Below are 22,619 nucleotides of genomic sequence, written 5' to 3' on the forward strand. Positions count from 1 at the left end.
AGTCCGGCAGTACAAAACTGGTTTTAAATTTCCACCTTTTCTATTTATTTCAATTTTTTTTGCACGCATTGCTGCTGCATTCATTATGTCGGAAGCTGATATTTATGCAATAAATACACAGTGAGAAAAATCACTACAGACTGCACACAAGACCGCTCGTTGAAACCAAATAATATGCGATATTACGAGCTTGGAATTGCCGTTAGTTTTGGAAGACCCTTGAATTATACTTTTGAAGTTAAATAATTTTATTACTGCATCAGGTCTATGAAATAGCTTTAGAAAGGAATCGTTTATTATCTTAAGGTCCGTCACCTTTCCATTTCTGGCCTTTTCCTCACTTTTTCAGTTTTTAATATGTGGAAGTTGAACACAAGCTTTTACGCCATTCAGAAGCATTCTAACTGCTGTTCTCAAGAAGTTTTAACTCGACGGCATTCCACAAAGTTATTGAAACTGTGTGATACGTCCACATTTATTTTTATATTCAAGTTATTTGCTTAATCACCCTTTTGCTTTTGCAAACATTTCGCGATATTGCAAAAAAAAGCACGTGATATCAAATCCGTAGCCGATATACGAAATATTATTATGAGTACCGGCGCGTGCCAAAAAATAATACAGACACAATCCTTTAAAGAGTTATTAACAACCATGAATAACCCTTCCAGGTGTATTAAATAAAAAACAAACAAAAAAAACTAGATTAATTCAAAACTGACCACTCGACTGACCGCTCGCCAACGGATTATATTCGGTATTCAACCCTTTTGCACATAGAAACTCACGCAAGGATATATTTCTTGTGTTATACTATATGTATATAGTATTTAACGGATGCGCACGACTTATTTTCATATCATATACAATGTGTTTAAGGTGTTTGTGTGTAAGTATATAAAAAAAACTTATTTCCTATTTAATAATTTCTATAGAATATATTCATCTAAAATTATGTACATAACAAAAAATATCTGAGTTTCTAGTAACACTAATATGTCTGATCTTGCATTACTTGGAAACACTATCCAAAAGTTAGCAGTTTGGGATGATGCAACAATTATTGAACCAACCTTAAACCGATGGAATTGAACAGATGAATTTAGCAGGCGGTTAATGCTTACCAAATGAAGAATCCGTTTGCTTCACATTCCAATTAGTTGTTGTAAATACTTTTTGTTTCAATTAAAGTTTTAACAACACTTGACTACAAGCAAACGTTTTGTTAATTAGTTTGAGCTATCAAATTGTATACATTTTCAAAATATTTTTTTATTTTTGAATAAACATATTTGGATGGAAATGCGAGTCACTGACAACGGATATGCAATGTATATCAATATGTGGTTATAAATATCGATAAGTTGTGTGCATGATGAACACGATAACAATTAAATTGTGAATGCTCACATTAACTATCAGTAAGAAAGAATAGATAATATAATTATGTTTATGTAAAAATAATTTTGCGTCCATAATGAATTTTAATATTTAAATTATACATTAACTACCAATTCAAAAGTCATATTGATATATTTGCATTTTATTTGAACCACTTTAAATTCTGCTAACTACGCTGCTAAATATCTATTGTGAATGTGTAGTACAACAAGAAGTAATTGTTTGAAAACATGTTTATTTCAACAAATTCTCTCAATGGATATAAATAAAGAAATTACACAAATAAAACATGTCGCAACGCAAAAATTAGCAGGCAAAAGGAAACCCGAAAATAGTGTTGATGACAGTGAAAGTAGTGTCAAAAAACCCAAACTACGGATTGCACAGGATACTCTTCCAAAAGCTGCTATTGAAGTTCCGGCTGAAAGCAGTAATACGTTTGCAAACGTAAATATCGGCGCGGGAGCTAAAAACACAGCTATAAAAATAAATGTACATCAAAGTCCTAAAAAACGATTAGAGCTGCCTTCAGCGATAAATAAAGAAAAAAAGCAATTAAAAGAAAAATTTATTTACGGCAACTATAATAAATATTATGGGTACAGAAATAAGGATAGCAAATACCATGACATACGACTGGAAGTCTTTGCTACTCGCTCAGAGATGTTTCAAAATAAACAAGTGCTCGATATTGGTTGTAACAGCGGACTAATAACAGTAGAAGTGGCCAAGCTATTTGAGGTCAAAAGCATAGTTGGTTTAGACATTGATCGCTCCCTAATCAACCAGGCTAACAAGATGTTATTGCGACAAAAGAAAATGTTACCTATTGAAAATGAGGCACGTCGTCTACATAAATATCCTTACAATGTAAGCTTTGTCCATGGGAACTATGTGTTACGAGATGATATTTTACTAGAAATTGAACACGAACAATTTGATATAATCCTATGCTTGTCAATAACTAAATGGATACAATTAAACTTTGGAGATGCTGGATTAAAGCAGGCTTTTCGGCGTATGTTTCTACAATTGCGTAGTGGTGGTAAACTTATATTAGAAGCGCAGCCATACGACAACTATGGACGTCGGAAGAAAATGACTGTGAGTACAAAATGAGTGAGTTAAATAAAACATGAGTCACAAATAAAAACGTTTGCTTTTTAGGAGACCATAAATACTCATTTTAAAGCTATGCAGTTTTTCCCCAAACATTTCAACGATTTTCTGCTTTCAGCCGATGTGGGTTTTGAAAGTTTTGAACTAATGGGTGTACCTGAAAACTGCATTAAGGGCTTCAAGCGACCAATACAGATATTTCATAAAACATAATGCCACAACGACTGTGATAAAACTAACACACTAAGATATTTTTTGTTTTGATTTTATCGACCTTCAGTATGTACGAACATAGCTGTATATTTAAGAAGAAAATGTACAAATATTTCAATAATTTATAATTTGAAAGTTAAAGCGCATAAAAATTACCAAAATATATATTAAACAACAATGATATCATCATTCTGACTTCCTTTTTTTGTTTGGTGTGCCGGGCGGTGTCTTCAGGCTTTCTAGCACTTCTGTCAGATGATTCGTCAAAAGCTCTTCACCAGTTATTGAAAAATCGCTATCGATCCAAATGGAACGGAGGCGTGTCATGATTACACCCATACGTTTATCTGCAGTTAAACCATGTTCCTTCAAAATGCTACCAGTTAGTGGAAAACGTGGCATTTGCCATGCCTTCAATTCATTATAAAGTTTCACTTCATTTGAATATTTTAGCAGCTCCTCAACAAATTCACGTCTAGCGTTAGGTTGCAAACAAAGCCTTTGATAATCTCGTAATTTGCAGAATTCCACTCCGACCTAAAATTTATTTTATGAGTGATTTAAGCATATTTTTTTTTTTAGTTTATTTACCTTTTTTCGATTCTGTGTAATAAAAAATGCTAAATCGCGTTCAAACGCAGACAATTTCAGACGTTGATGTAAACTTATCGCTTCTTCTGTCGTGTGAAGCAATGCAATAAGGTAAAATATTGGTGTGTGGGGTTTTGAAAAGTTCTCCAAATCAGCACATAATCTTTTAAATTCATCAATGTTAGCATCCACTGGTAGGCCACAGTAAGACCCTAAACCACAAGAAATTATTTCTTGTACTAACTCGCAACCGAAATTTCCTACGACAATTTTTTGCAATTCTGCCCATATACGTTCCCCACTAATGCGAGCTAATCCTTCTGCATTTGCTCGGATTGCTTTCAGGGTTTCTACATCATGCTTGGAGGGCTCTTTTGCGATTCGACCATAAAAACGAAAGTACCTTAAGATGCGCAAATAATCTTCTTTGATACGTACATCGGCCTCGCCCACAAACACAACACGTCGTTGCATTAAATCTTCATAGCCATAAAAATAGTCATAGAGTGTGCCATCAAAACCAAGAAACATTGAGTTTATGGTAAGATCTCGCCTATTTGCATCCAATTGCCAATCAGTTGTAAATTGCACCTGAAATATAACTTGTATAATAATTATTGGACATATTTTCTCAACTGGTATTTACTTCTGCATGCCGACCGTCAGTGCGCACATCGATACGTAATGTGGTCACCTCAAAATTTTCCTTATTGTGTATTCGAGGAGTTATCGTACCATGTTTCTCGCCTTTTGCGTTAATTAAGCGTACTTCTTGTTTATTGAACATTTCTTTCATTTGATCCGGAGTGGCTGTAGTAGCTAAGTCGATATCTTTTGGTTTAATGCCCATTAAAATATCACGAACAGCACCTCCTGCTATACGTAGTTCATAATTATAACGTTTAAAGATGTCAATCAGCGCTTGCAGTTCATCTGTGAAAATACCGTGGAATTCAGGTGAATCTATTTTCATGAAGGCTGGTTCGCTACGCATTTTGGGGGGTACACCAAGAACTTTCAAATTTTCTCGTAATGATGTTGAATGGAGTGATGAGTTTTTAGCTGTTTGATTCACAAGCGACATACGGTTTGCGATGTTTATCCTGAAGGCTCTTGCGAAATTTTGTTTACGCCCTAAATATAACCGACAAAACCTTGAAATTGTACCGAAACTGTTTTGCATCACTTAATTAAATAAAGTAGCTTTTTAAAGTAGAAATTATATATCTTTTCATTCAAATAAAATAAAACACAACAAATGTTTAAAAACAAGTTTTTTTCGTTGTGTTAAAAACAACCAAACATATGTTTTATTAGCATTGCCATATCTTTTGAACTTTTCTCTTTTATCTTAATGTGAAACTCAAAACCTACAACCGTAAATCAATTAACTATTTTTTAATCTATATTTATATATTTTAAATTTTATTTTGTTTTCTATGGCTTATATAAATTTATATTTAACTACCAATTTAAGTTCTTTCTCTAGAACCGGCGTGCCAGCTGATTAGCGGCACAGCTGCTCTATTCTGATAACAACACAACGTAAGAAATTGTGCACTCCAATGTCGGTAACTTCATTTTTAGCACGATCTAGCATTCCATTCTTACATGTAACGTCATCGAAATTCCTGTTCTCCGCAACATCTCAAATACGCGAAATAGCGCTCAACTCAGTTCAATATTCAAGAATGACCAGTGAACTAAAAACTGTGTACGTCACTCGTCCGGACGTTGCATCAGTGGGCATAGAATTGCTAAGGACAGAGTGAGTAAAGAGTTCGTGAAATAAAGAATCAAAATACATAAATGCGATTTGTAACAGATGTAATGTCAGCAGTTGGTCGGAACCGTTACCTGTACCGCGTGATGAACTTTTGCGACAGGTGGTTGGAAAGAACGCAATCTACTGTTCATTAACAGATAAAATAGATGCAGAAGTAATAGAACGAGCGGGTCCAGAGCTGAAATGTATTGCAACTATTTCTGTCGGTTACGAGCACATCGATATTGCAGAGTGTAAGAAGCGTGGCATACGCGTCGGCTATACTCCAGACGTGCTTACAGACGCAACCGCGGAGTTAACGGTTGCTCTTTTACTTGCCACCAGCCGTCGTTTATTCGAGGCCAGCAAAGAGGTATATAATGGTGGTTGGAAGTCGTGGGCACCCAACTGGATGTGTGGACAAGGATTGAAGGGTACACGAGTTGGTCTTTTCGGATTTGGACGTATCGGACAAGAGATTGCAGCACGTATAGTTCCATTTAAACCATCCCTACTGACATACACAGCGCGCAGTGAGCATGTTGCTGAAGCTGCCAAGGTCAATGCGCAGCGTGTTAACTTCGATGAAATGTTATGCAAATCAGATTTTATAATAGTCTGTTGCGCACTTACACCGCAAACCAAGAAAATTTTCAATGCATCCGCGTTTGAGAAAATGAAATCTAACGCAATTTTCATCAATACAGCGCGTGGTGGCGTTGTTGATCAACCGGCGCTTTGTGCTGCTTTAAAAGAGCGTCGTATATTGGGCGCTGGTTTAGATGTCACCACACCAGAACCACTGCCGCTCGATGAGCCGCTACTTAAATTAGACAACGTCGTCATATTGCCACACATTGGCAGCGCCGATGTAAACACTCGCACGGAGATGTCACGCATAACAGCTTTGAATATATTGGCAGCATTAAAAGGCGAAAAGATGGTTGCAGAGGTATCCGTTTAAGGAAAATACACAAAATATTTGTTTACATTATAAGCCAACAATATTATGACTATTATAATTTTCAATAAAAAAAAGTTCTTTTTATGCAATGTATGCAATTGGAATTATATGAATGGTAAGGTCATTTAATCTTCGCCTGGTGGCAACGGTTGTGCAGATGTTGGTTGAATGGATGAGCTAATTCCACCAAGTGTTGGTATAGGTGCTGGAACTGGGGCTGGGACAGGTGCAATAGGTACAGTTGATATAACGCCGATTTCGGAGGGGTCCTCTATTTCTTTTTTGATTTGATCAACAGTGATATACCCACCACTGTCATCCTAGATACAAATTAAAAATATATATAAACAATTTATTTACCGATCAATATTAAATTTGTAAATTTTCATCCTTACCGCTATGAATACATCTACCGTCTTTCCGGAAATAATATCTAGCAATTGAGGTGTAATGCCACTCATGGGTTCCTCTTGAATGCTCTGTGCATATTCGAATAACGGTTGCCTCAAGTCGGGGCATTGATCCAGCGCACTTACAAGTTGCTGATGTGGCAAATGTAGCAATACAGGCAAAGATTGCGGTTTCAGCCTTTGGCAGCATTTAAGGAAACCTTCCCAAATCACTTTTTGACGCCACACTTGTTTCAAGATCAAGCGTTGTAGAAGATTTAATACGAAATTCGTTAAACGTGGGTACAATGTGATGCTTTGGATAATAGTTCGCATGAGCAGCGTAGGTATAGGAACTACTTCAACCAATTGCTGCAGTACGCCAATCAGTACATCCTGTGTGAAAACTTCCTTCTCAGTCAAACAAATTGAAGTGGCTTTAACGACTGCTTTCAAATCGCAAGCATTGGGATCTATGGTGTGTAAAGCGACAAGTATATCAGTGGGTGTGGCGGCCATTGTTTGGTTAGCAAACTCCGCGCCTATACCAAGTAATCGGTTAAAAACCTCCTTGACGACAATCTGATTCAGTTTCAAAAGCTTGGGTATCGCATTCAAGATCTCTTGGCGCGAAAGGCCGCTAAGCACGGGTATAAGTACACGGACGTCTTTAATTTTATTTGCATATAATTCACGAACACGATTCACCAGCTCCGGATTGGGTGTAGCCACACGCTCGGTCAGCAAATGAATAATACGAATAATAAGCGTTTCAGTGCCTTTCGGACAATCCTCGATGAACTTAAGTAAAGTTGCATCTTCAGCACCCATTTTCTTTATGGTTGGATCAATTGAACGCAAAATGGTGCGTTTCAAATCCGGACCGGTGGTAGTGTAGATTTTGCAAAGTTTCTCAAGGAAAACTGAAAAAGCATATCAATATACATATAACTATTAGAGCATTTGTACTGACAACTAAAAAAATAATAACATATTTCTATTTTAGATTTGCAGTTTAAAAAGGATTAGTTACTTAATGAAAATATTCGAGTAGAGCAAATAACTCACCGTTCGGTTTATACGGCAGTAAAGTGAGCAACAACGTCATACACGTCCTTGCGGTCTCCTCTTTCCACGCTACTTCGGTCTCAGGTCGACCAAATTCTTCCGCGAATATGCTTGCTGGTGGCACTTCCTTCTCCAAATTATTTGCCCATTCCAAAGCAAATTCCTCGATACGATTAGGCAGTACTTTGTGTATGTGGTATAGTGCCACAATGTGTTCAAGTGCACGCTCACGTAAATCCGTGCGCTCGTGCACACAAAACATTAGCAGCACTCTTATAAGTTTATTCTTGCGTGGTGGCCGCATCACAGTCAAGTCTTTCAATAGATCTACACCAGGATTGACAAACTCTTCGGAAAAACACATCTCAACCAGTTGATTCAGCGCATCGTCAGGCAATAATGGCGCTTCAAGAAAGATTCGTCGAATCAACAAAATTTTGTCTTTCAATTCACAATTTTCGCGAACACCTGTAATCAGTTGACTTAACAACTCGTTGTAGGCATAGTCTGGACGGTTCTCTGATTTTACATAAGAGTGACGGGTGAAACCTTGCAACAGGCAATACTCTTCATATAACCAAGAAAACGCCAAATCAATACGCTGCCTCACATCTAACATTATAAAGTCGAAAATGAAATAGCGCACCTTATCAGGGAACGTTGCTGCCATGACAGTAAGTATTTTACGACGCTTAGCCGAGACGCCACCCACTATACACTGACGTTCCGATTGTAAAATGCGTTTCACGGCTTCTAAGAGAAACTTCTCCTTAATGGGTCGTGAAAATGGTTTAGTGACCTCTTGTAATTTTAGAGTTTTCGCACGCATTTTCATACGTTCAATCAGTTCTTGTTCACCTTTAACTCTCTCCATATTTTCACGTAATTTTTTTGTCGCCTCGTCTTTTCGAGCTTGATCTTCGTCTACTGGTTGATCACTAAAACATAACACAAGCATATGAAAATTAATAATAATATAATATATTATATACATATATTATTTATAAAATATTTACCTTTCACAAATGTCCATGGCTTCCGCCCTTCTTGGCCTCATTGGCGTATCCTTGCTGAAGGCGGCCGCACCTGGTCCAATTTTCCGCTCAGTCATTTGTTCTCCAAGTACTTTTGCAATCTTCACCACCTGCTGCGGTATAGACATATCCTGTATTGGGGCATATTCATTAATGAAATGCTCTGGCGCTTCTTCTGGTAACTTTGATAAAAACTCCACAACTAGGTTAACAGCCACATCCGTGACTCTTAATTGCTCCGCCAAGAACTTCTCGTTTACACGAATGCATCGCTGACGCTGCTTCTCTACCTCTTCTTCATCCACTTCCATTTCTGTGTCCTTTGTGCTGTCGTCGTCTAAGCCGGACTTAGATCTCCGCTCCTGCTGCCTATTTATGGAATCCAATCGCATTTTCTTGTTAAGATTACTCGCTGCACTCTCTAATATTCGTTTCTGTCGACGCGTTTGTTCTTGTTTATCCATCTTCGGTATAGCGCGTTGTATTTCACCCTGAGACGCACCCAAATCTAACAGCATATGTCGAATTGTTGCATGGTATTCGAAGGATCCACGATTTTTTAATAATGCTATTAGCTGCATTTTTAAACTTTTTCTCACTGAACTAGCTTGTGAATCCGTTAAGGTTGGTGGCAAATTTGAGTTGAGTTGTTTGAAGGCTTCTACAACGGGTCCCATGAGGCTTGGGCGCAATTTCGCAATGGTGCAAAGACTGCCAGTGCATGTTATAAGATTTACAGAGGATATATGTGTGGCTGCATGAAATTTTAATAATATATCAAATATATTTAGTGCTTCTTCCTCCAATTTTTGCCGTTTCACGAGTTTAAAATTTGCCGGCACATCTTGAAGTGAAAAGTCGTTGTCTTTCTTTTGACTATCTTCGTCTGGATAGCTCTGCAACACTACAACACCTTCTAAAAATTTAATTGCATTGGTACGTATACCATCATTCTCATTGTCAATTAGATCCAAAATTTGTGCCTTAACCAAACTCAGTACATTCCAAGCTTGTTCGGCACTGTCCAAAATCTCACTCTTGCCACATATCCACTGAAGTCCGTTTTTGTATATACTGCCACATGCTTGGATAACTCGTTTAATTACCTGAGGCGAACGATCGCGTAAGAGCATCGAAATAATGCCTATCACTTGTGGCAGCGATTCCACCTTCACTTTGCTAGATACAGAATTATTATTTGAATTAAAGCTCTGAAAACTGTAAAGGAATTGATTTGACACTCACCAAATTTGTTCAATGAAACAAACTACTTGTTTGCGAACATCCGCATTAGCATCATGGGCTAACGATAGAATGTGTTCCATAAACTCTTCCAACAGTTCCACGCATGATCCTAAGATCATTTCCTGAACTTTAACCAACAAGTCACATTTAATCCCAGATTCAGCATTGGGCACCTCATTGAGCCACTCGACTACCTATAAAAAACAAATTCTCATTTGAGTAGAGATTCAACCTTAAATCAAAAGTCCCAGTTTATAGGCTAGAACATACCTTGCTACGCGCATTTGCAGTTTTCTCATCGGTGAAAAGATTTACAGCTTCGCCTAAAAATTGGCTGCGTCCTAAAAGCCCTTCCATAGTCAAATCGTGGTCACTAAAATTTATTCACAAATGATATAAAATTACCAACGACATGAAAAATCGAATAATGCTGAAGAATACGGCTTTTTGACACTTAACTAAATTCTTTAATAGCTCGTAGGGTTGTATTTGAGATAAAAGAGGAGATATTGTCTTGCAGCGCTTCCCAAACTAAATAAATAGTTTTATTAAAATATTTTATTTTCTTTCAATACCTGATGTTTATATTGACAACAGAATATTATAACGTGTGCTAATTAAAATTTTGCAAAGTATTATCAACGACTAAAGGTAACAAAAGGGTTTACTTTATCTGTGGTAAAAAATCTTTTCAAAATAATACTTAAAAAATCTAAGGAAAAACAGGATCTTATTAAATTTGTCAACTGATTCCTCATTTTTTAATTAAACATATGTTGAACTTTTGAAATTATATAAGAAAATAAAATATTTTTTAATATTGTCTTCAATAAGTGGCCGGTAATGGTACCATATTTAAGAAATTCACTATGAAGCTGACAACATTGATTGTCAGTGTCATTCATCGATTGCTGTCAGTGTATCCAGAAAAAAACTCGGTGCCGTGAAGAAAGATATTCGACGTGCAAATTGCTACAAATTAGCAGAATTGCACTAGTATTTTATAATTAACAATTATTACCGCAAGCCGGTTGCATTTATATGGAAAAGCTATTTAAAGTAGCTTGAAAAGCACATATTGTGCATACCGAATGAAGTGAAAACGACGTCTGTTGTAAAACAGGAGGTGCAACACGATTAGAAGGAGGGTACCCCGAAAGGAAAGCACAAAAAAAAAAATAAGATCAACGAGAAACGAATTAAAAGCGAACACAAATAAAAGATACGCCTTAAAACAACAAGGAAACTTATCAACTGACTAACCGACCAATCAAATAACCAACCAAACAGTAGAACGATAGTATAACATAGAAAGAATAAGAGTAAAAGTACTGAACGTGAAGCAACAAAAAATAAAAATAAAAGTATTTTTTTTAGACAAACAGCGACCGCAATCGCAATAGCAAAAGCAGTCGCTACAGCAATACACGCGCCCTGCAGACACGCGCTCCAATGTCAAGCGGCCAAGTAAACGTCGGCAGCGACAGCAATGGAGCAGGCAGCGGCAGTGGTAGCGGTGGTGGAGGGGGAAACACAGCAGAACAAGCGGCGCCACAGTCGCAACAACAATCACAACCACAACAGCAGCAACAGCCGCCACCACAAATCATTGGCGCTTCAACGACTACAGTCACCGCAGATACGGTCAATATGGCAGCGGATTCGTCACCGCGTGAATCAGGCGATGACTCGGAGGATGAAAGTGAAATCCTTGAAGAGTCACCATGCGGGAGATGGTTAAAAAGACGGGAAGAAGTTGATCAGCGTGATGTGCCCGGTATTGATTGTGTCCATCTGGCTATGGACACTGAAGAGGGCGTTGAAGTTGTTTGGAATGAGGTGCAATATGCGAATTTACAAGAGCTTAAATCGCAGGAAGAAAAAATGCGACAAGTGTTTGACAATCTAATGCAATTAGATCATCAGAACATAGTCAAGTTTCATCGCTATTGGACAGATACACAGAATGCAGATAGACCACGCGTCATATTCATAACGGAATATATGTCGTCGGGGTCATTGAAACAGTTCCTCAAACGCACTAAACGCAATGCTAAACGTTTGCCATTGGAGGCGTGGCGCCGCTGGTGTACACAGATTCTGTCCGCGCTGAGCTACTTGCATTCCTGCACACCGCCTGTTATACACGGCAACCTCACCTGTGATAGCATTTTCATCCAGCATAACGGTCTGGTGAAAATCGGTGCCGTTGTGCCCGATGCGGTACACTACAATTTGCGTCTGCATCATCGAAGCGATCAAAGTGAGACACATCACTTTATGGCACCCGAGTATGGTGCTGCCGAGCAGTTGACTGCCGCCGTAGACATTTATGCCTTCGGCATGTGTGCGCTGGAAATGGCTGCTTTGGAAATTCAACCCAGCGGCACTGAAACGAGTTCTATTAATGAGGAGACAATATTGCGAACTATTAATAGCCTTGAGCATGATTTGCAGCGTGATCTTATATTCAAGTGTTTGCGTCGTAATCCTGCTGAGCGCCCAAGTGCCAACGATTTGCTATTTCATCCTTTACTCTTCGAGGTAAGACAATTATAGCAATGTTATAAAAATTAAACTATAGACAATAAAATAATAGCGTTTCCAAAAGAACCACCTATATTTTTTGTTATGTAATGATTTAAGTGAATTAAGTAATTTAAATCATTATAAAGAAGTTATATTATATATTTTTATTAATTTTTCTTTTGTGTTTTTATAACCACACGCTTTTCTGCAGGTGCATTCACTCAAGCTTTTGGCCGCTCACTGTCTAGTATTCGCCCCCAAAAATCGGACTATGTTTTCGGAAACCGTCATAGATGGCATGATGCAACGTTATAACCGACCCGAAGTCATTATGGCCCGTGTGTCACGTGGAGAAGAAGAAAAGGACTATCGTCTTTCAGACGTACCTACAGCAGATAAACTGGAGAAATTCGTGGAAGATGTCAAATATGGTGTGTATCCATTAACCGCGTTAGGTGGCAAGAAACCACCACATTTTCGTTCACGTGCTGCATCACCAGAACGTGCCGACTCCGTCAAATCTGCTACGCCTGAGCCGGTGGACATAGAGTCGCGACGCATAGTAAATATGATGTGTAGTGTAAAAAAGTTGAAAGAGGATAGTAGTGATATCGCAATGACGATATTGCTTCGCATGGACGACAAGATGAACAGACAGTTGACGTGTCAGGTAACGGAAGCCGATTCAGCCTCCGATCTGACCAGTGAATTGGTGCGACTTGGTTTTGTGCATATCGACGATCAAGATAAAATTCAAACACTCTTAGAGGAAACTCTACGAGGCAGTTTTGCTGTTAATGCCGGCGGTGTCTGTCCGTTCGAGCAAGGCGCACAAGCGCTTACCTTTAGTGCCACTATAAACGAGCACATGCCGGGAGGTGTGGGCGTTACAATTGGTGCAAGTGGTGCTAACACCGCTACCAACGTGGGTGCAATTGGTGCGGGTGCCGGTGGCGGCATCAACAATGGTGATGGAAATGTGAATGCGCACTTAAATGTTGGCATCAAACCAGCAACAACCGCAACTTTGGCGGCGCTCAATCAGATGGAGCGTAATTGGTCCGTGGCCGACATGGATCCTAATGCTGCTTTGGCGAATGCAAGTATGCAAGCAGCCAGTATGGGTGCAGAAATTGCTGCCACCATGTATCATATGCAACAGCAACAACAGCTGCAGGAGCAACAGCATCATGTACAAATATTGCCACCGCAGATGCATTTGCAAATAGAAATACCCGTTCAACAACAGCAGCAGCAGATACAACAACAACAACAACACCAGGTGCTAAATACATCGACGCCACCAGCTGGCGCACTGCCACCATCATATACAGGGCACACACAACAATTTAGGCAAGAGTCTTTAGGGCAGCAAAATGATGGAACAACAACAAATGTCACTGTGAATAGCATAAATGCACCACAGCAAACACACTATGCACACGCCCAGCAGCAAATTATTCACTCTTCCAATCCAACAGAAATTACAACTATTACCGCTGCCGCGCCACCATCAACTTTAACCGCCACAAACGCCTCGACCTCCTCAGCCTCCACCACTATAAATTAATAAATAGTATTTCTTGATAATAAACATTTATATACGCTATATTGATATTCATAAAACTGAAGTGTAGTAGAACATAGAATTATGCAAGAAAGATAGCGCGAAAATTTATATTTTTAAATTGCAAGTCAGAGCACGGATGCCACGCAGTAGTGGTGTATACTGAGTCGCGTCTTTTAGTCAGTCAGACAATTGTTTTTTTTTTTTTTTTATTATTATTATTATTCATTATATGTATAATGATTATGGATATTTTTATATAGTCTACTAAAGGAAAACAAGTTTTTAATTATATTTCGAAAATGATAGAATAAAAACTCAAAAAAAAAAAATACTAATTTTAAACAATGCTAAAACTATAAGCAAAAAGCAAAGACAAACGAATTAATATGAAGATTGTGCAAAAAAACAAAATTATTGTAATAGAATTTAGTTATAAATTGTGTAAGGCTTCCAGCTGGGAAAACGCATGCGCAGCGGCCATTTAAGTAAATATTTCGGCACTGGTGGCCTAAAACACTGTATTTCATGCCTTGCCGCAGCAACAGAGCGCAAAGAAGAACAGCAATAGCAAATAATATACACAACCATCGGTCCGGTGAGCAACAAAAAAAAAAAAAGAAAAAAAAAACAAATATATACGACGCTAACATCGGTGGGAAAAGTTTCGCGTGATTCTACTGTTATGCTATTTCCAACCGCATTGTCAATGCATATATTATATGCTTATATTTCTGTAGTATGTAATTGTTTGTTTGTGTTGACCGCGGCAAGATGGTTCTGAAACTATATATGTTCCAACTGATCAATGTTGTTTATCAATATGGGACGCATATAGCCGATAGCTTAATACAAATATATATTTATGTATTTAAAATTATAAATACACTGCAAAAAAAAAACAAAAAAAACAACATTTGAACGTTAAATAGCGGATCACAAGTTTTAGTTTTAAAGAGTAATTTAGCAAGCTTAGACATGCCTCCAACTGCAAAAAAAAAACAAAAAAAAAATAAATAAATAAAGCAAAAGCAACAATAATGTATACTACCTAAATAAATAAATACATAAAAATATAAAGCAAATTTGCATACAATGACACCACATCAACACATCCATACATCTTTTATGTTGACATAAATACAATATAAAAAGAAAACAACACTCGACATAGAACACGATGACAATGAGCATTAAAATGCTGTGCAAGCGTAATAAAATACATAAATCAATAATAATCATAATGAAATGCTTCATCCATAATGCAACATAATGAAAAATAACAAGCAAGCAAATAAACAAATGCAATTTTCATTTAATGAAAATCTATGCATAAGAAAAGAACATACCTGTTATTTTTTGTATGGTAATAGTGAACTTTGGAAGTTAGTGCGAAGTTTTCTGCATTAGTAGTATGCATCCAAATACTTCACTTTTTGTTTTACTTTTAATGTTGTTAATAAAAATCAACTCATTGCACAATTTTTCACATCGCTACAGTTTTTTATCTGAAATTTGTACATTTATCTGAATTTGCTGCAGCATATAAAGAAAAAAGACGCAACTCAAATATTTAAACGCGTAATGACTTTTTGAGTACTTTCAATTTATTTTTGGTGTTTAAAAATTTGTTTGTGAAGTTTTTAATAGCATACTATCTTAGCACTGTTGACAATAATAGCACAAATACGAGTACTATGCGGAAGCTAAAATGTGTGTCGTGGGCAAATAGATTTCTTTTATTTTGGACATAATTGAAGGTAAACAAACGCTTTATTTTTTGTTGTTTAAGCTCGAGGATTCATCTTATTCTGCAGCAACCACTATAACTTTTGGTGGCTGATCCGATTCTATTGTTTCTTTTAACTTCTTTTTGGGCGGTTCCTCTACTTCGTCTTGTGAATTGTTTAGATTCACTTTTTGTGCTTGTGGTGATTCAATAGAATTAGACTTTCGGCTTTTATCATGTGACTTTTCATCTAGTTGCTTACCGTCAGTCACTGCCTTCCCACGTTTTTGTACAGCTCCTTTCGCCTCATATTCATCCAGCAGTTTAATTCCTTCGAACAAAACAAATGGCAAAGTGACACGTTGGTAATAGTCTGACATTAACTCTATATTACTAATGACCGTATCCAACATATGCGATTTTTCACACCATATTCCTGGCGCATCACCACGCACTGGATTTATGTGTAAATGCAGGTGATAGAAAGATGGTTGATAATGAAAATACATTCGCAATTGTGAAGCAGATAAACCGTAACGTTCTTCTATAGCGACCGCAATTCCATCACGTAAGTTGTGTAAAAGTGGTAAATGAGTATGATTAAGATCCCGTAAAGATTTAATATCATGCTTGTGTACAATGGCAAGCAGATACAGTGTCTCCAAAGTTTTGCCATCCCATTTTAAATCGGGTAAGAGTACGAAACCCTTTTCCGGATCAAAATCTTCATAAACTATACGATCGGTTTCTTGACGATGTTCTAGTATATTATATACCCACTAGAAAGATAAAAATATTATCAAATATACCACAAGGTTTCCCTTGATAAGTAAAATAATCTTACGTCGAGACTGAAATGACTGCCTGTTATATAAGGCAAAGTCAGTTCTTCATATAAAGTTGGAGTTTCTTTAATTAGATATTTTTGTGTTATTGAATACTTTTCAATATGCTTTTCAGTGGCAGGATAAACCACGGTCGTTTTAATATCTGTAATCAAAAGCAAAACCAATATAGTGTGTAAAATATTTACAAGCAAATATTGTAGAAAGCTGTTAATATTTACTATTTAATTCTGAACTGGGTACGCATTGGAAACTGCCATAAATATTATTAATGAATTCCGTGTCCACTTGTAGAGAATCACTGAATATGCGGGGAGCAGGTTCTGAGATATTATCAAGTTCAGTTTGAACATCGCTATCTTTGAAAGCTTGTTTCTCAAGTAGCAGAACAGCTACGTCATCCTCAGACACATCAGGAAATGTACCCAGCAACTAAATATAAGGCAATTAATTACTCTTTGTAATACAGTTATATGTTTTATTTAATACTTTACCGCTATTGTTTTTCGGAGAGTATTATTTTGTAAAATCCGCGCCAACTTGAATTTTGCTAAATTATAACTTGGCGCCGTCACTTCTACTTTTGTTGGTTTCTCCAGAAGTTCGTCGACAGCAACGTCAGTTTTTACCTCAGTTATTTCTTCAATAACTTTCAATGGACATTCCCCGTCATCTGTAACTTTATTATTAACCTCTGTATTTGCAGGCATTTTTAATTAATTATTTTATTTTTAATTAATGGAAACAATAAACAAAAATATCAAAATCCGCCGACTATGCTTCTTCTCTCAAAAGTATAAATTCACAATTAGGCAAATTGCAGAGTTGCATTCATCATCTTTCATCATTTAAATTATATTTACATTTTAATTCCTTAATTGTCTTCCATTTTAATACCAATCTGATTTACCAATCTTGATCCTCTAATTATCAGAATTCATCTTCTTCCAATTTGTTTTGCCCATTGTAATCTCTGTAAATTTCATTGCTCCAAGGTGCAATCAAATATGGCAAGGCTGATTTCCCAATAAAAATAAAATGAATATCCATTTGATTTCCGGGAGACTTAACTTTGTAGGATATTTTGGATATTTCCTTACATTTTCATTATGTGATAAAATTACGGTTAGAGACTTTCCCCTACACCAAACTCACTTTTCTTACAATTTACCGATAATCTATTATCACATCAGCAAAATCCGCTGACATTATAACAATAAACTCAGAATGATTTGTATGTATATATGTATATGTATATAATTTTATCCACTTTGTAATAGTATCAATGTTATATAATAATAGCTAATAATTAACCGAACTGTTGCAGGCGAATCACGAGTGAGTTAATGCGTGCACTTATTCATATTCAATGCATTTAACTATTGTATAATTTTTTCATTTGTATGTAGCAATTTCTAGCCACAGGTTTTCTATTAATAATGTCCTTTTACGATCTATGTAATAACACAGAAGCAAAGTTAAATAAACAGTATGTTTTTTTTTATATTTAAGTGCATTTCGTTATGCGAAACGAACAGTCTTAACAGCTAGTGTAACGTTGCTGAAGCAACACATCTGGTATCTGGCGGAAAACAGATCTAAACAACAATTCCCGTGGAGGGTTTTGCGCCCAAAATGTCCGATAATCTTTGCTGATACGACGCCAACGCGTTGGCTTCGGTAATGCCCCTCGCTTTACAAGACAACTGTAATGCATTCAGATATTGCATTTCAGTAAACTGAGAGCCTTTCTCAACAATATTGGTAAGTATATCCTGTGAGGAGGAGAAAGTTCGTAGATAAATAAAACATAATTTTTATAGACAGTATATAAAAGCTTACATCTGGTTCCATGCACAGTAATTCGTAAAAGTTCTTTGCTTGATCCAGCGCTATCTCGCGCGAAGCTGTTATATTGCTTAGCGTTTGTTGCAATGCTATCGAATTACGACACATGCGTTGCACTGTCGCTTGATCGATGTGTTCCAGATAGTTTGAAGCTTGTATGAGTATGCGAGCGGCCAAATGCGCCAAACCCTCAAAAATATACTAAGATATACAAAGGAAAGCAGTTATTAAAATTTTTAAAACCAAAAGTTGTATGTCTAAACTACATACCCTTGTTTTACGCGGATGCAGTGTTGCGCTAAATGCTTCATCCATTTCTGATAAACGTTTAGTTAGCATTTGCACTTGTCGATCAGGTTCAAGTATGTCATCGTCTTTAGCTCCCATGAAACTGCTCGATTTAGTAGCGGGTTTCGAGCGCAAATAGTGGAAGCATTGCACGCGCACCTTTAACAAGAAAAAAATATTAATTTTTGTTTTTCTGTTCCTATAATTATATTTGAAAATTATTTATATTTGAAAGTATTATTATTTTCAACAAACCTCCAAGTGTAGCACCAGCAAACAAGTATTGGCCAGTTCATCGAACTCGAGTGCCAAATTGGTCAACACTTTGATAGTGCCGTCTTTGATTGCGGCCGAATGTGTAGCTGTGCACTCTGACGTTATGACATTAAGGCCATTCACTAAAGGTTTACGGAGCTCATTGGCAAACTCCGACACACGACCAGAGAACCATTCTATGCTCTCTTGCAGCACAGCTAATTCTTTCAACACACCTATGTCTGCTAAAATTTCCTGTTGTGTAATACCACCTTCACCCAAATTGCTGGTTAACATTTCAGCTTCGCGTACATTGCGTTGTTGCACTTGCAGTGGACTTTCCTCCTCCGACGGTTCGAAAGAGTTGCGTTGCAGCTTTTTGCCATGTTTTACACGCTGACTGGACGATTTTAGATCGGTCCAATTGGGTAGTGTTCTGTAAACCAAATTTTAGTTATTACAAAATGTGTTGCAAGTTAAACAAGTTTTATGTGAACTAACTTTAAAAACCGACTAATATCTTCATCCTTCAACCAAGCTACACTATATATGCGTTTATCTTCCGAATCGGGTTGGACGACACCGCGATAAGCCGCCTGTGCTATCTCACGGTATGTTTTCAATAACGCGCATACCATTTTTAATAGCTCATCTGAATAGCATGGCAACTCATGTATTAGTGTTTTGGTCTCTTGCAGACGACGCTCCACCATGGCTGTGGATTGTAGTAGTGGACGGGACAAACCCATTGCTTTGATCTCTTCAGGCGATATAATCGTACGCCATGCATCCTGATTTTTCGATAGCGATTCGATGGTTAATTGTAGATTGCGATTGTGGCCCTTCGATAGGAATGTATCCTTAATATAATTGTCGATGAAATCATGTAAGCTGCAGGGTTGCCTAGTAAAACAATAAGAAGGACAAATTTAAGGGCAATTAAAAATAATTTTGTTAGTAAGCTTACCCCGGCTTGCACTTCATAAAGCCCTCAATATCTTGTATGTAGTTCATAAGTGGCAAATAGACTTTAGTTATCACATTCTGGTCGGCTTTGCAGATTAACACCTTGTCTCGTTGTTGTTTGGCATGCGCGAAATTACCACTGCCATTTACACTACCGCTGCCACCGCCACCGAGTGCAGCTGTTGTTAAATTATCATCTGTAGACACGTCAGAAGCATTGCGTCGATGCTCTTTAACTGTGCCGCCTGCAGTAACTTGCGGTGGATAATGCGATGACTTATCGAATTTGAAGAGTGCTTTTTTGGTGCTATAAAAATAATGGAGTAAAAAAAATAATTGTTTGTAATTTCATTAGCAGTATTATGATTAGTGTATCCTTAGGTGGCTTCTGGGATTATTTACTACAAGTAGCGATATTAGGATTTACATAGTGAAAAAAACGTATAATACTAACCAACGGACAGTGTGGTGAAATCGGTGTCTTGAAATATGGTAAAGTTTTAGATACAATATATTTTGTCAATAACTTATATTATTTCTCATATATATTGTTTTGCACAATAAAACAGAAAAAAACAGAAAAAAACATAAAACTTGACTCTATCAAAAACATTTAGTAAGTTACTTGCTTTTTTTTAATGGAAATTTTTTTTATCATAAAAATTTAAATTTTCTTAACAAAAAAAAAAGAGTAGAAATGAAAAAATAGAAAACAGCATTGTTAGCTTTTTCTTATTACCTTGGAACTTTGCGCCGCAAAAAATACGAATTTATATTGTTGGATGGCTCCGCGAATGCCGACTGTGCTGCATCATCGCCCGAAGCATTTTGTATATCCAAATAATCGGTTAAAAGTAATTGTAGCTGAACAGATTTTAATTAAACTTTAGTGTTATATTAAACCACATTGACATTAAAGTATGTATTCCAAAAGACTTACCACAGACTGTGCTTGTGCCCAAAAATCGGTTAAATCGTATGGTTGTGGTCCCACGACGGCATACTTTTGTACAACAACCAAATAATTTTTTAATAGTAGTGCATGAGTTTTTGCAATAGCTTTGAATTGTTTAAAGATAACTTCCAGCAATGTTAATAAGGGATTATCGCGCTCATTGGCATTACAGTTGAGCGCAATTAATTGATACGTTGTCTGTCGTACTACCTCTAATAGTTGAGTTTGTATTTGGACGCGTAATACTTCCAGTGATTCAGGCACTTTGCCTAGCATGCCGAAACATTCGACAATAATTGAAATAAAGTAAGTCATACTCAGCTCTGGATCAACTAAATCTGCATCATCAATTACTTCAGACTTATCAAGATCAAAGCCTTGCGCCATTTCCACGAGAGCTTTGCGTATGCGCGTATTCGCTTCGATGCGATCTGTGGAGCGTCGCGCTCCAATGCCACGTGTAAAACTTGAATTCAGGCGATTGGAATTATTACGTTGAAAAGTGGTGAATGCCTCCGCGGCGGAATTTTTATACAATTGTGTAACAAGTTCTTCGTGTAATCGTTGATAGAGTTGTTGACGACGTGATTGTAAATCGACACGTAAGTCGGCTAATCCTTCAACGCCTTTAAGTGGTCCTTGTATCGTTGCGAGTGCATCGGTAAGCGCCTTACTCGCATGTAAATATTGCCGTTTTGTCGTATAACTGACAACACGTTGAGGCACTTTACGCAATTCGTTGCTGTAAAACGAGGAATATATTAATTTAAAAATTATTCATTTGATGCTTATAATCCATACATTTGTTCCAACATTTCCAGCACATATTTATGCTGCACCGCATCTGTCCACATCTTTTTTAACTCATCACGTCGGCATTGCAGCAATCGTTTACAAGCACCTAGATTCTCCTTTACACCATGAATGCGTTCACGACTCGCTGTTATTTCTGTGGACACTTGGCTGAAAAGCGGCAGAACTTGTGTCAACTGCTGATCATGACGCGATACCAATTCATTTAAGCGTTGATCGGACCGTTTGAACTCCTTCTCAATCTTAAGTTTCTCCTGTTGTCGCTCCTCTGTTGTCTCACTAAATCCCAAAGATTTAATGACATTGACAAGAAAACCACAGCCGGACTATGCACACAAGAAAAAGTAAACATTCTTTAGCAAACGACAAGAAAATTCAAACATAAACGAAAACGCCCTATATTTTGTTAAAAACAACCCGACAAAGCATAAAAAATTAGATTTTGACAGGTCTGACGATGACAACACCGAGCTACCCCCTCCCAATACACAATAATTTACAACTTTCACAGCACTTTTTTACAAAGTTAACGTAATCACAGATGACAAATTCATCTTTCAAACAAATTATACTTATTTACAGTTAAATTTTTCAAAATTTCTTGTACGTTTTAATCATAATTACCTCATCTTTTCCATATTTAACTCCGCGCGGAGGTTTTGTTGGTGGTAACTCGTTCATTTTTCATTTCCCTACTGCTGTCATTTGGTTCTCTACAGTTGTTGTCAATTTTTCTGCTACGGCTTAATGTGAATAGAGATGCCACTATGTTTCCAAAATTTCAAAGAAAATTCTAAAAGTCACATTACAATGAGCTGGTAATAATTCGATATCTTATATAATAGTTATATTGTCCAGTCACTTCAGCATAATACACATGTTGACAGCAAAATAAGTCTCTTTACAAATTCGATCCAATCTTATAGATAGTGTATAATTTCGGTACTCCATCAATCTCTTAATGCAGTTGACTGTCTTCTTTAAGACCCGTTCATCTACAACTTTCATTGTTTTACGTGACATAACGAGGCGAAG

General features: G+C 37.1%; 7 protein-coding genes across 7 annotated transcripts; 3 read left to right on the forward strand and 4 right to left on the reverse strand.

Annotated features, from left to right (window-relative positions):
- Nucleotides 1–1,626: 1,626 nt before the first annotated feature.
- LOC108977455 (probable RNA methyltransferase CG1239) lies at nucleotides 1,627–2,747 on the forward strand. The gene is made up of 2 exons (XM_018947146.1): nucleotides 1,627–2,505; nucleotides 2,569–2,747. The coding sequence occupies exons 1-2, from the start codon at nucleotides 1,657–1,659 to the stop codon at nucleotides 2,731–2,733; spliced, it is 1,014 nt and encodes a 337-aa protein (XP_018802691.1). The 5' UTR covers nucleotides 1,627–1,656; the 3' UTR covers nucleotides 2,734–2,747.
- A 36-nt stretch (nucleotides 2,748–2,783) lies between these two features.
- Nucleotides 2,784–4,575, reverse strand: LOC108977446 (CCA tRNA nucleotidyltransferase 1, mitochondrial). Its single transcript, XM_018947135.1, has 4 exons — nucleotides 3,971–4,575; nucleotides 3,325–3,915; nucleotides 2,890–3,270; nucleotides 2,784–2,815 (listed from the first exon to the last, which is right to left on the reverse strand). Exons 1-3 carry the CDS (start codon nucleotides 4,505–4,507, stop codon nucleotides 2,920–2,922), a joined length of 1,479 nt encoding a protein of 492 aa, XP_018802680.1. The 5' UTR covers nucleotides 4,508–4,575; the 3' UTR covers nucleotides 2,784–2,815; nucleotides 2,890–2,919.
- Nucleotides 4,576–4,826: 251 nt separating this feature from the next.
- LOC108978032 (glyoxylate reductase/hydroxypyruvate reductase) lies at nucleotides 4,827–6,157 on the forward strand. Its single transcript, XM_018948115.1, has 2 exons — nucleotides 4,827–5,092; nucleotides 5,150–6,157. Exons 1-2 carry the CDS (start codon nucleotides 4,890–4,892, stop codon nucleotides 6,051–6,053), a joined length of 1,107 nt encoding a protein of 368 aa, XP_018803660.1. The 5' UTR covers nucleotides 4,827–4,889; the 3' UTR covers nucleotides 6,054–6,157.
- On the reverse strand, nucleotides 6,071–10,249 carry LOC108978018 (symplekin). Its single transcript, XM_018948073.1, has 6 exons — nucleotides 10,060–10,249; nucleotides 9,790–9,983; nucleotides 8,527–9,723; nucleotides 7,511–8,448; nucleotides 6,449–7,365; nucleotides 6,071–6,373 (listed from the first exon to the last, which is right to left on the reverse strand). Exons 1-6 carry the CDS (start codon nucleotides 10,144–10,146, stop codon nucleotides 6,179–6,181), a joined length of 3,528 nt encoding a protein of 1,175 aa, XP_018803618.1. The 5' UTR covers nucleotides 10,147–10,249; the 3' UTR covers nucleotides 6,071–6,178.
- Nucleotides 10,250–10,707: 458 nt separating this feature from the next.
- Nucleotides 10,708–14,152, forward strand: LOC108978021 (nuclear receptor-binding protein homolog). The gene is made up of 2 exons (XM_018948088.1): nucleotides 10,708–12,333; nucleotides 12,530–14,152. The coding sequence occupies exons 1-2, from the start codon at nucleotides 11,242–11,244 to the stop codon at nucleotides 13,886–13,888; spliced, it is 2,451 nt and encodes an 816-aa protein (XP_018803633.1). The 5' UTR covers nucleotides 10,708–11,241; the 3' UTR covers nucleotides 13,889–14,152.
- A 1,305-nt stretch (nucleotides 14,153–15,457) lies between these two features.
- LOC108978026 (m7GpppX diphosphatase) lies at nucleotides 15,458–17,244 on the reverse strand. The gene is made up of 4 exons (XM_018948102.1): nucleotides 16,954–17,244; nucleotides 16,681–16,891; nucleotides 16,459–16,604; nucleotides 15,458–16,393 (listed from the first exon to the last, which is right to left on the reverse strand). The coding sequence occupies exons 1-4, from the start codon at nucleotides 17,167–17,169 to the stop codon at nucleotides 15,692–15,694; spliced, it is 1,275 nt and encodes a 424-aa protein (XP_018803647.1). The 5' UTR covers nucleotides 17,170–17,244; the 3' UTR covers nucleotides 15,458–15,691.
- A 446-nt stretch (nucleotides 17,245–17,690) lies between these two features.
- LOC108977387 (exocyst complex component 4) lies at nucleotides 17,691–22,265 on the reverse strand. Its single transcript, XM_018947054.1, has 10 exons — nucleotides 22,209–22,265; nucleotides 21,573–21,910; nucleotides 20,757–21,513; nucleotides 20,556–20,680; nucleotides 19,818–20,123; nucleotides 19,352–19,753; nucleotides 18,851–19,286; nucleotides 18,578–18,754; nucleotides 18,302–18,508; nucleotides 17,691–18,234 (listed from the first exon to the last, which is right to left on the reverse strand). The coding sequence occupies exons 1-10, from the start codon at nucleotides 22,263–22,265 to the stop codon at nucleotides 18,058–18,060; spliced, it is 2,982 nt and encodes a 993-aa protein (XP_018802599.1). The 3' UTR covers nucleotides 17,691–18,057.
- Nucleotides 22,266–22,619: the final 354 nt, after the last annotated feature.

This window comes from Bactrocera latifrons, unplaced genomic scaffold (assembly GCF_001853355.1).
Source record: "Bactrocera latifrons isolate USDA-ARS-PBARC rearing strain unplaced genomic scaffold, ASM185335v1 scaffold_117, whole genome shotgun sequence".
NCBI classification, from domain to species: Eukaryota; Metazoa; Arthropoda; class Insecta; order Diptera; family Tephritidae; genus Bactrocera; species Bactrocera latifrons.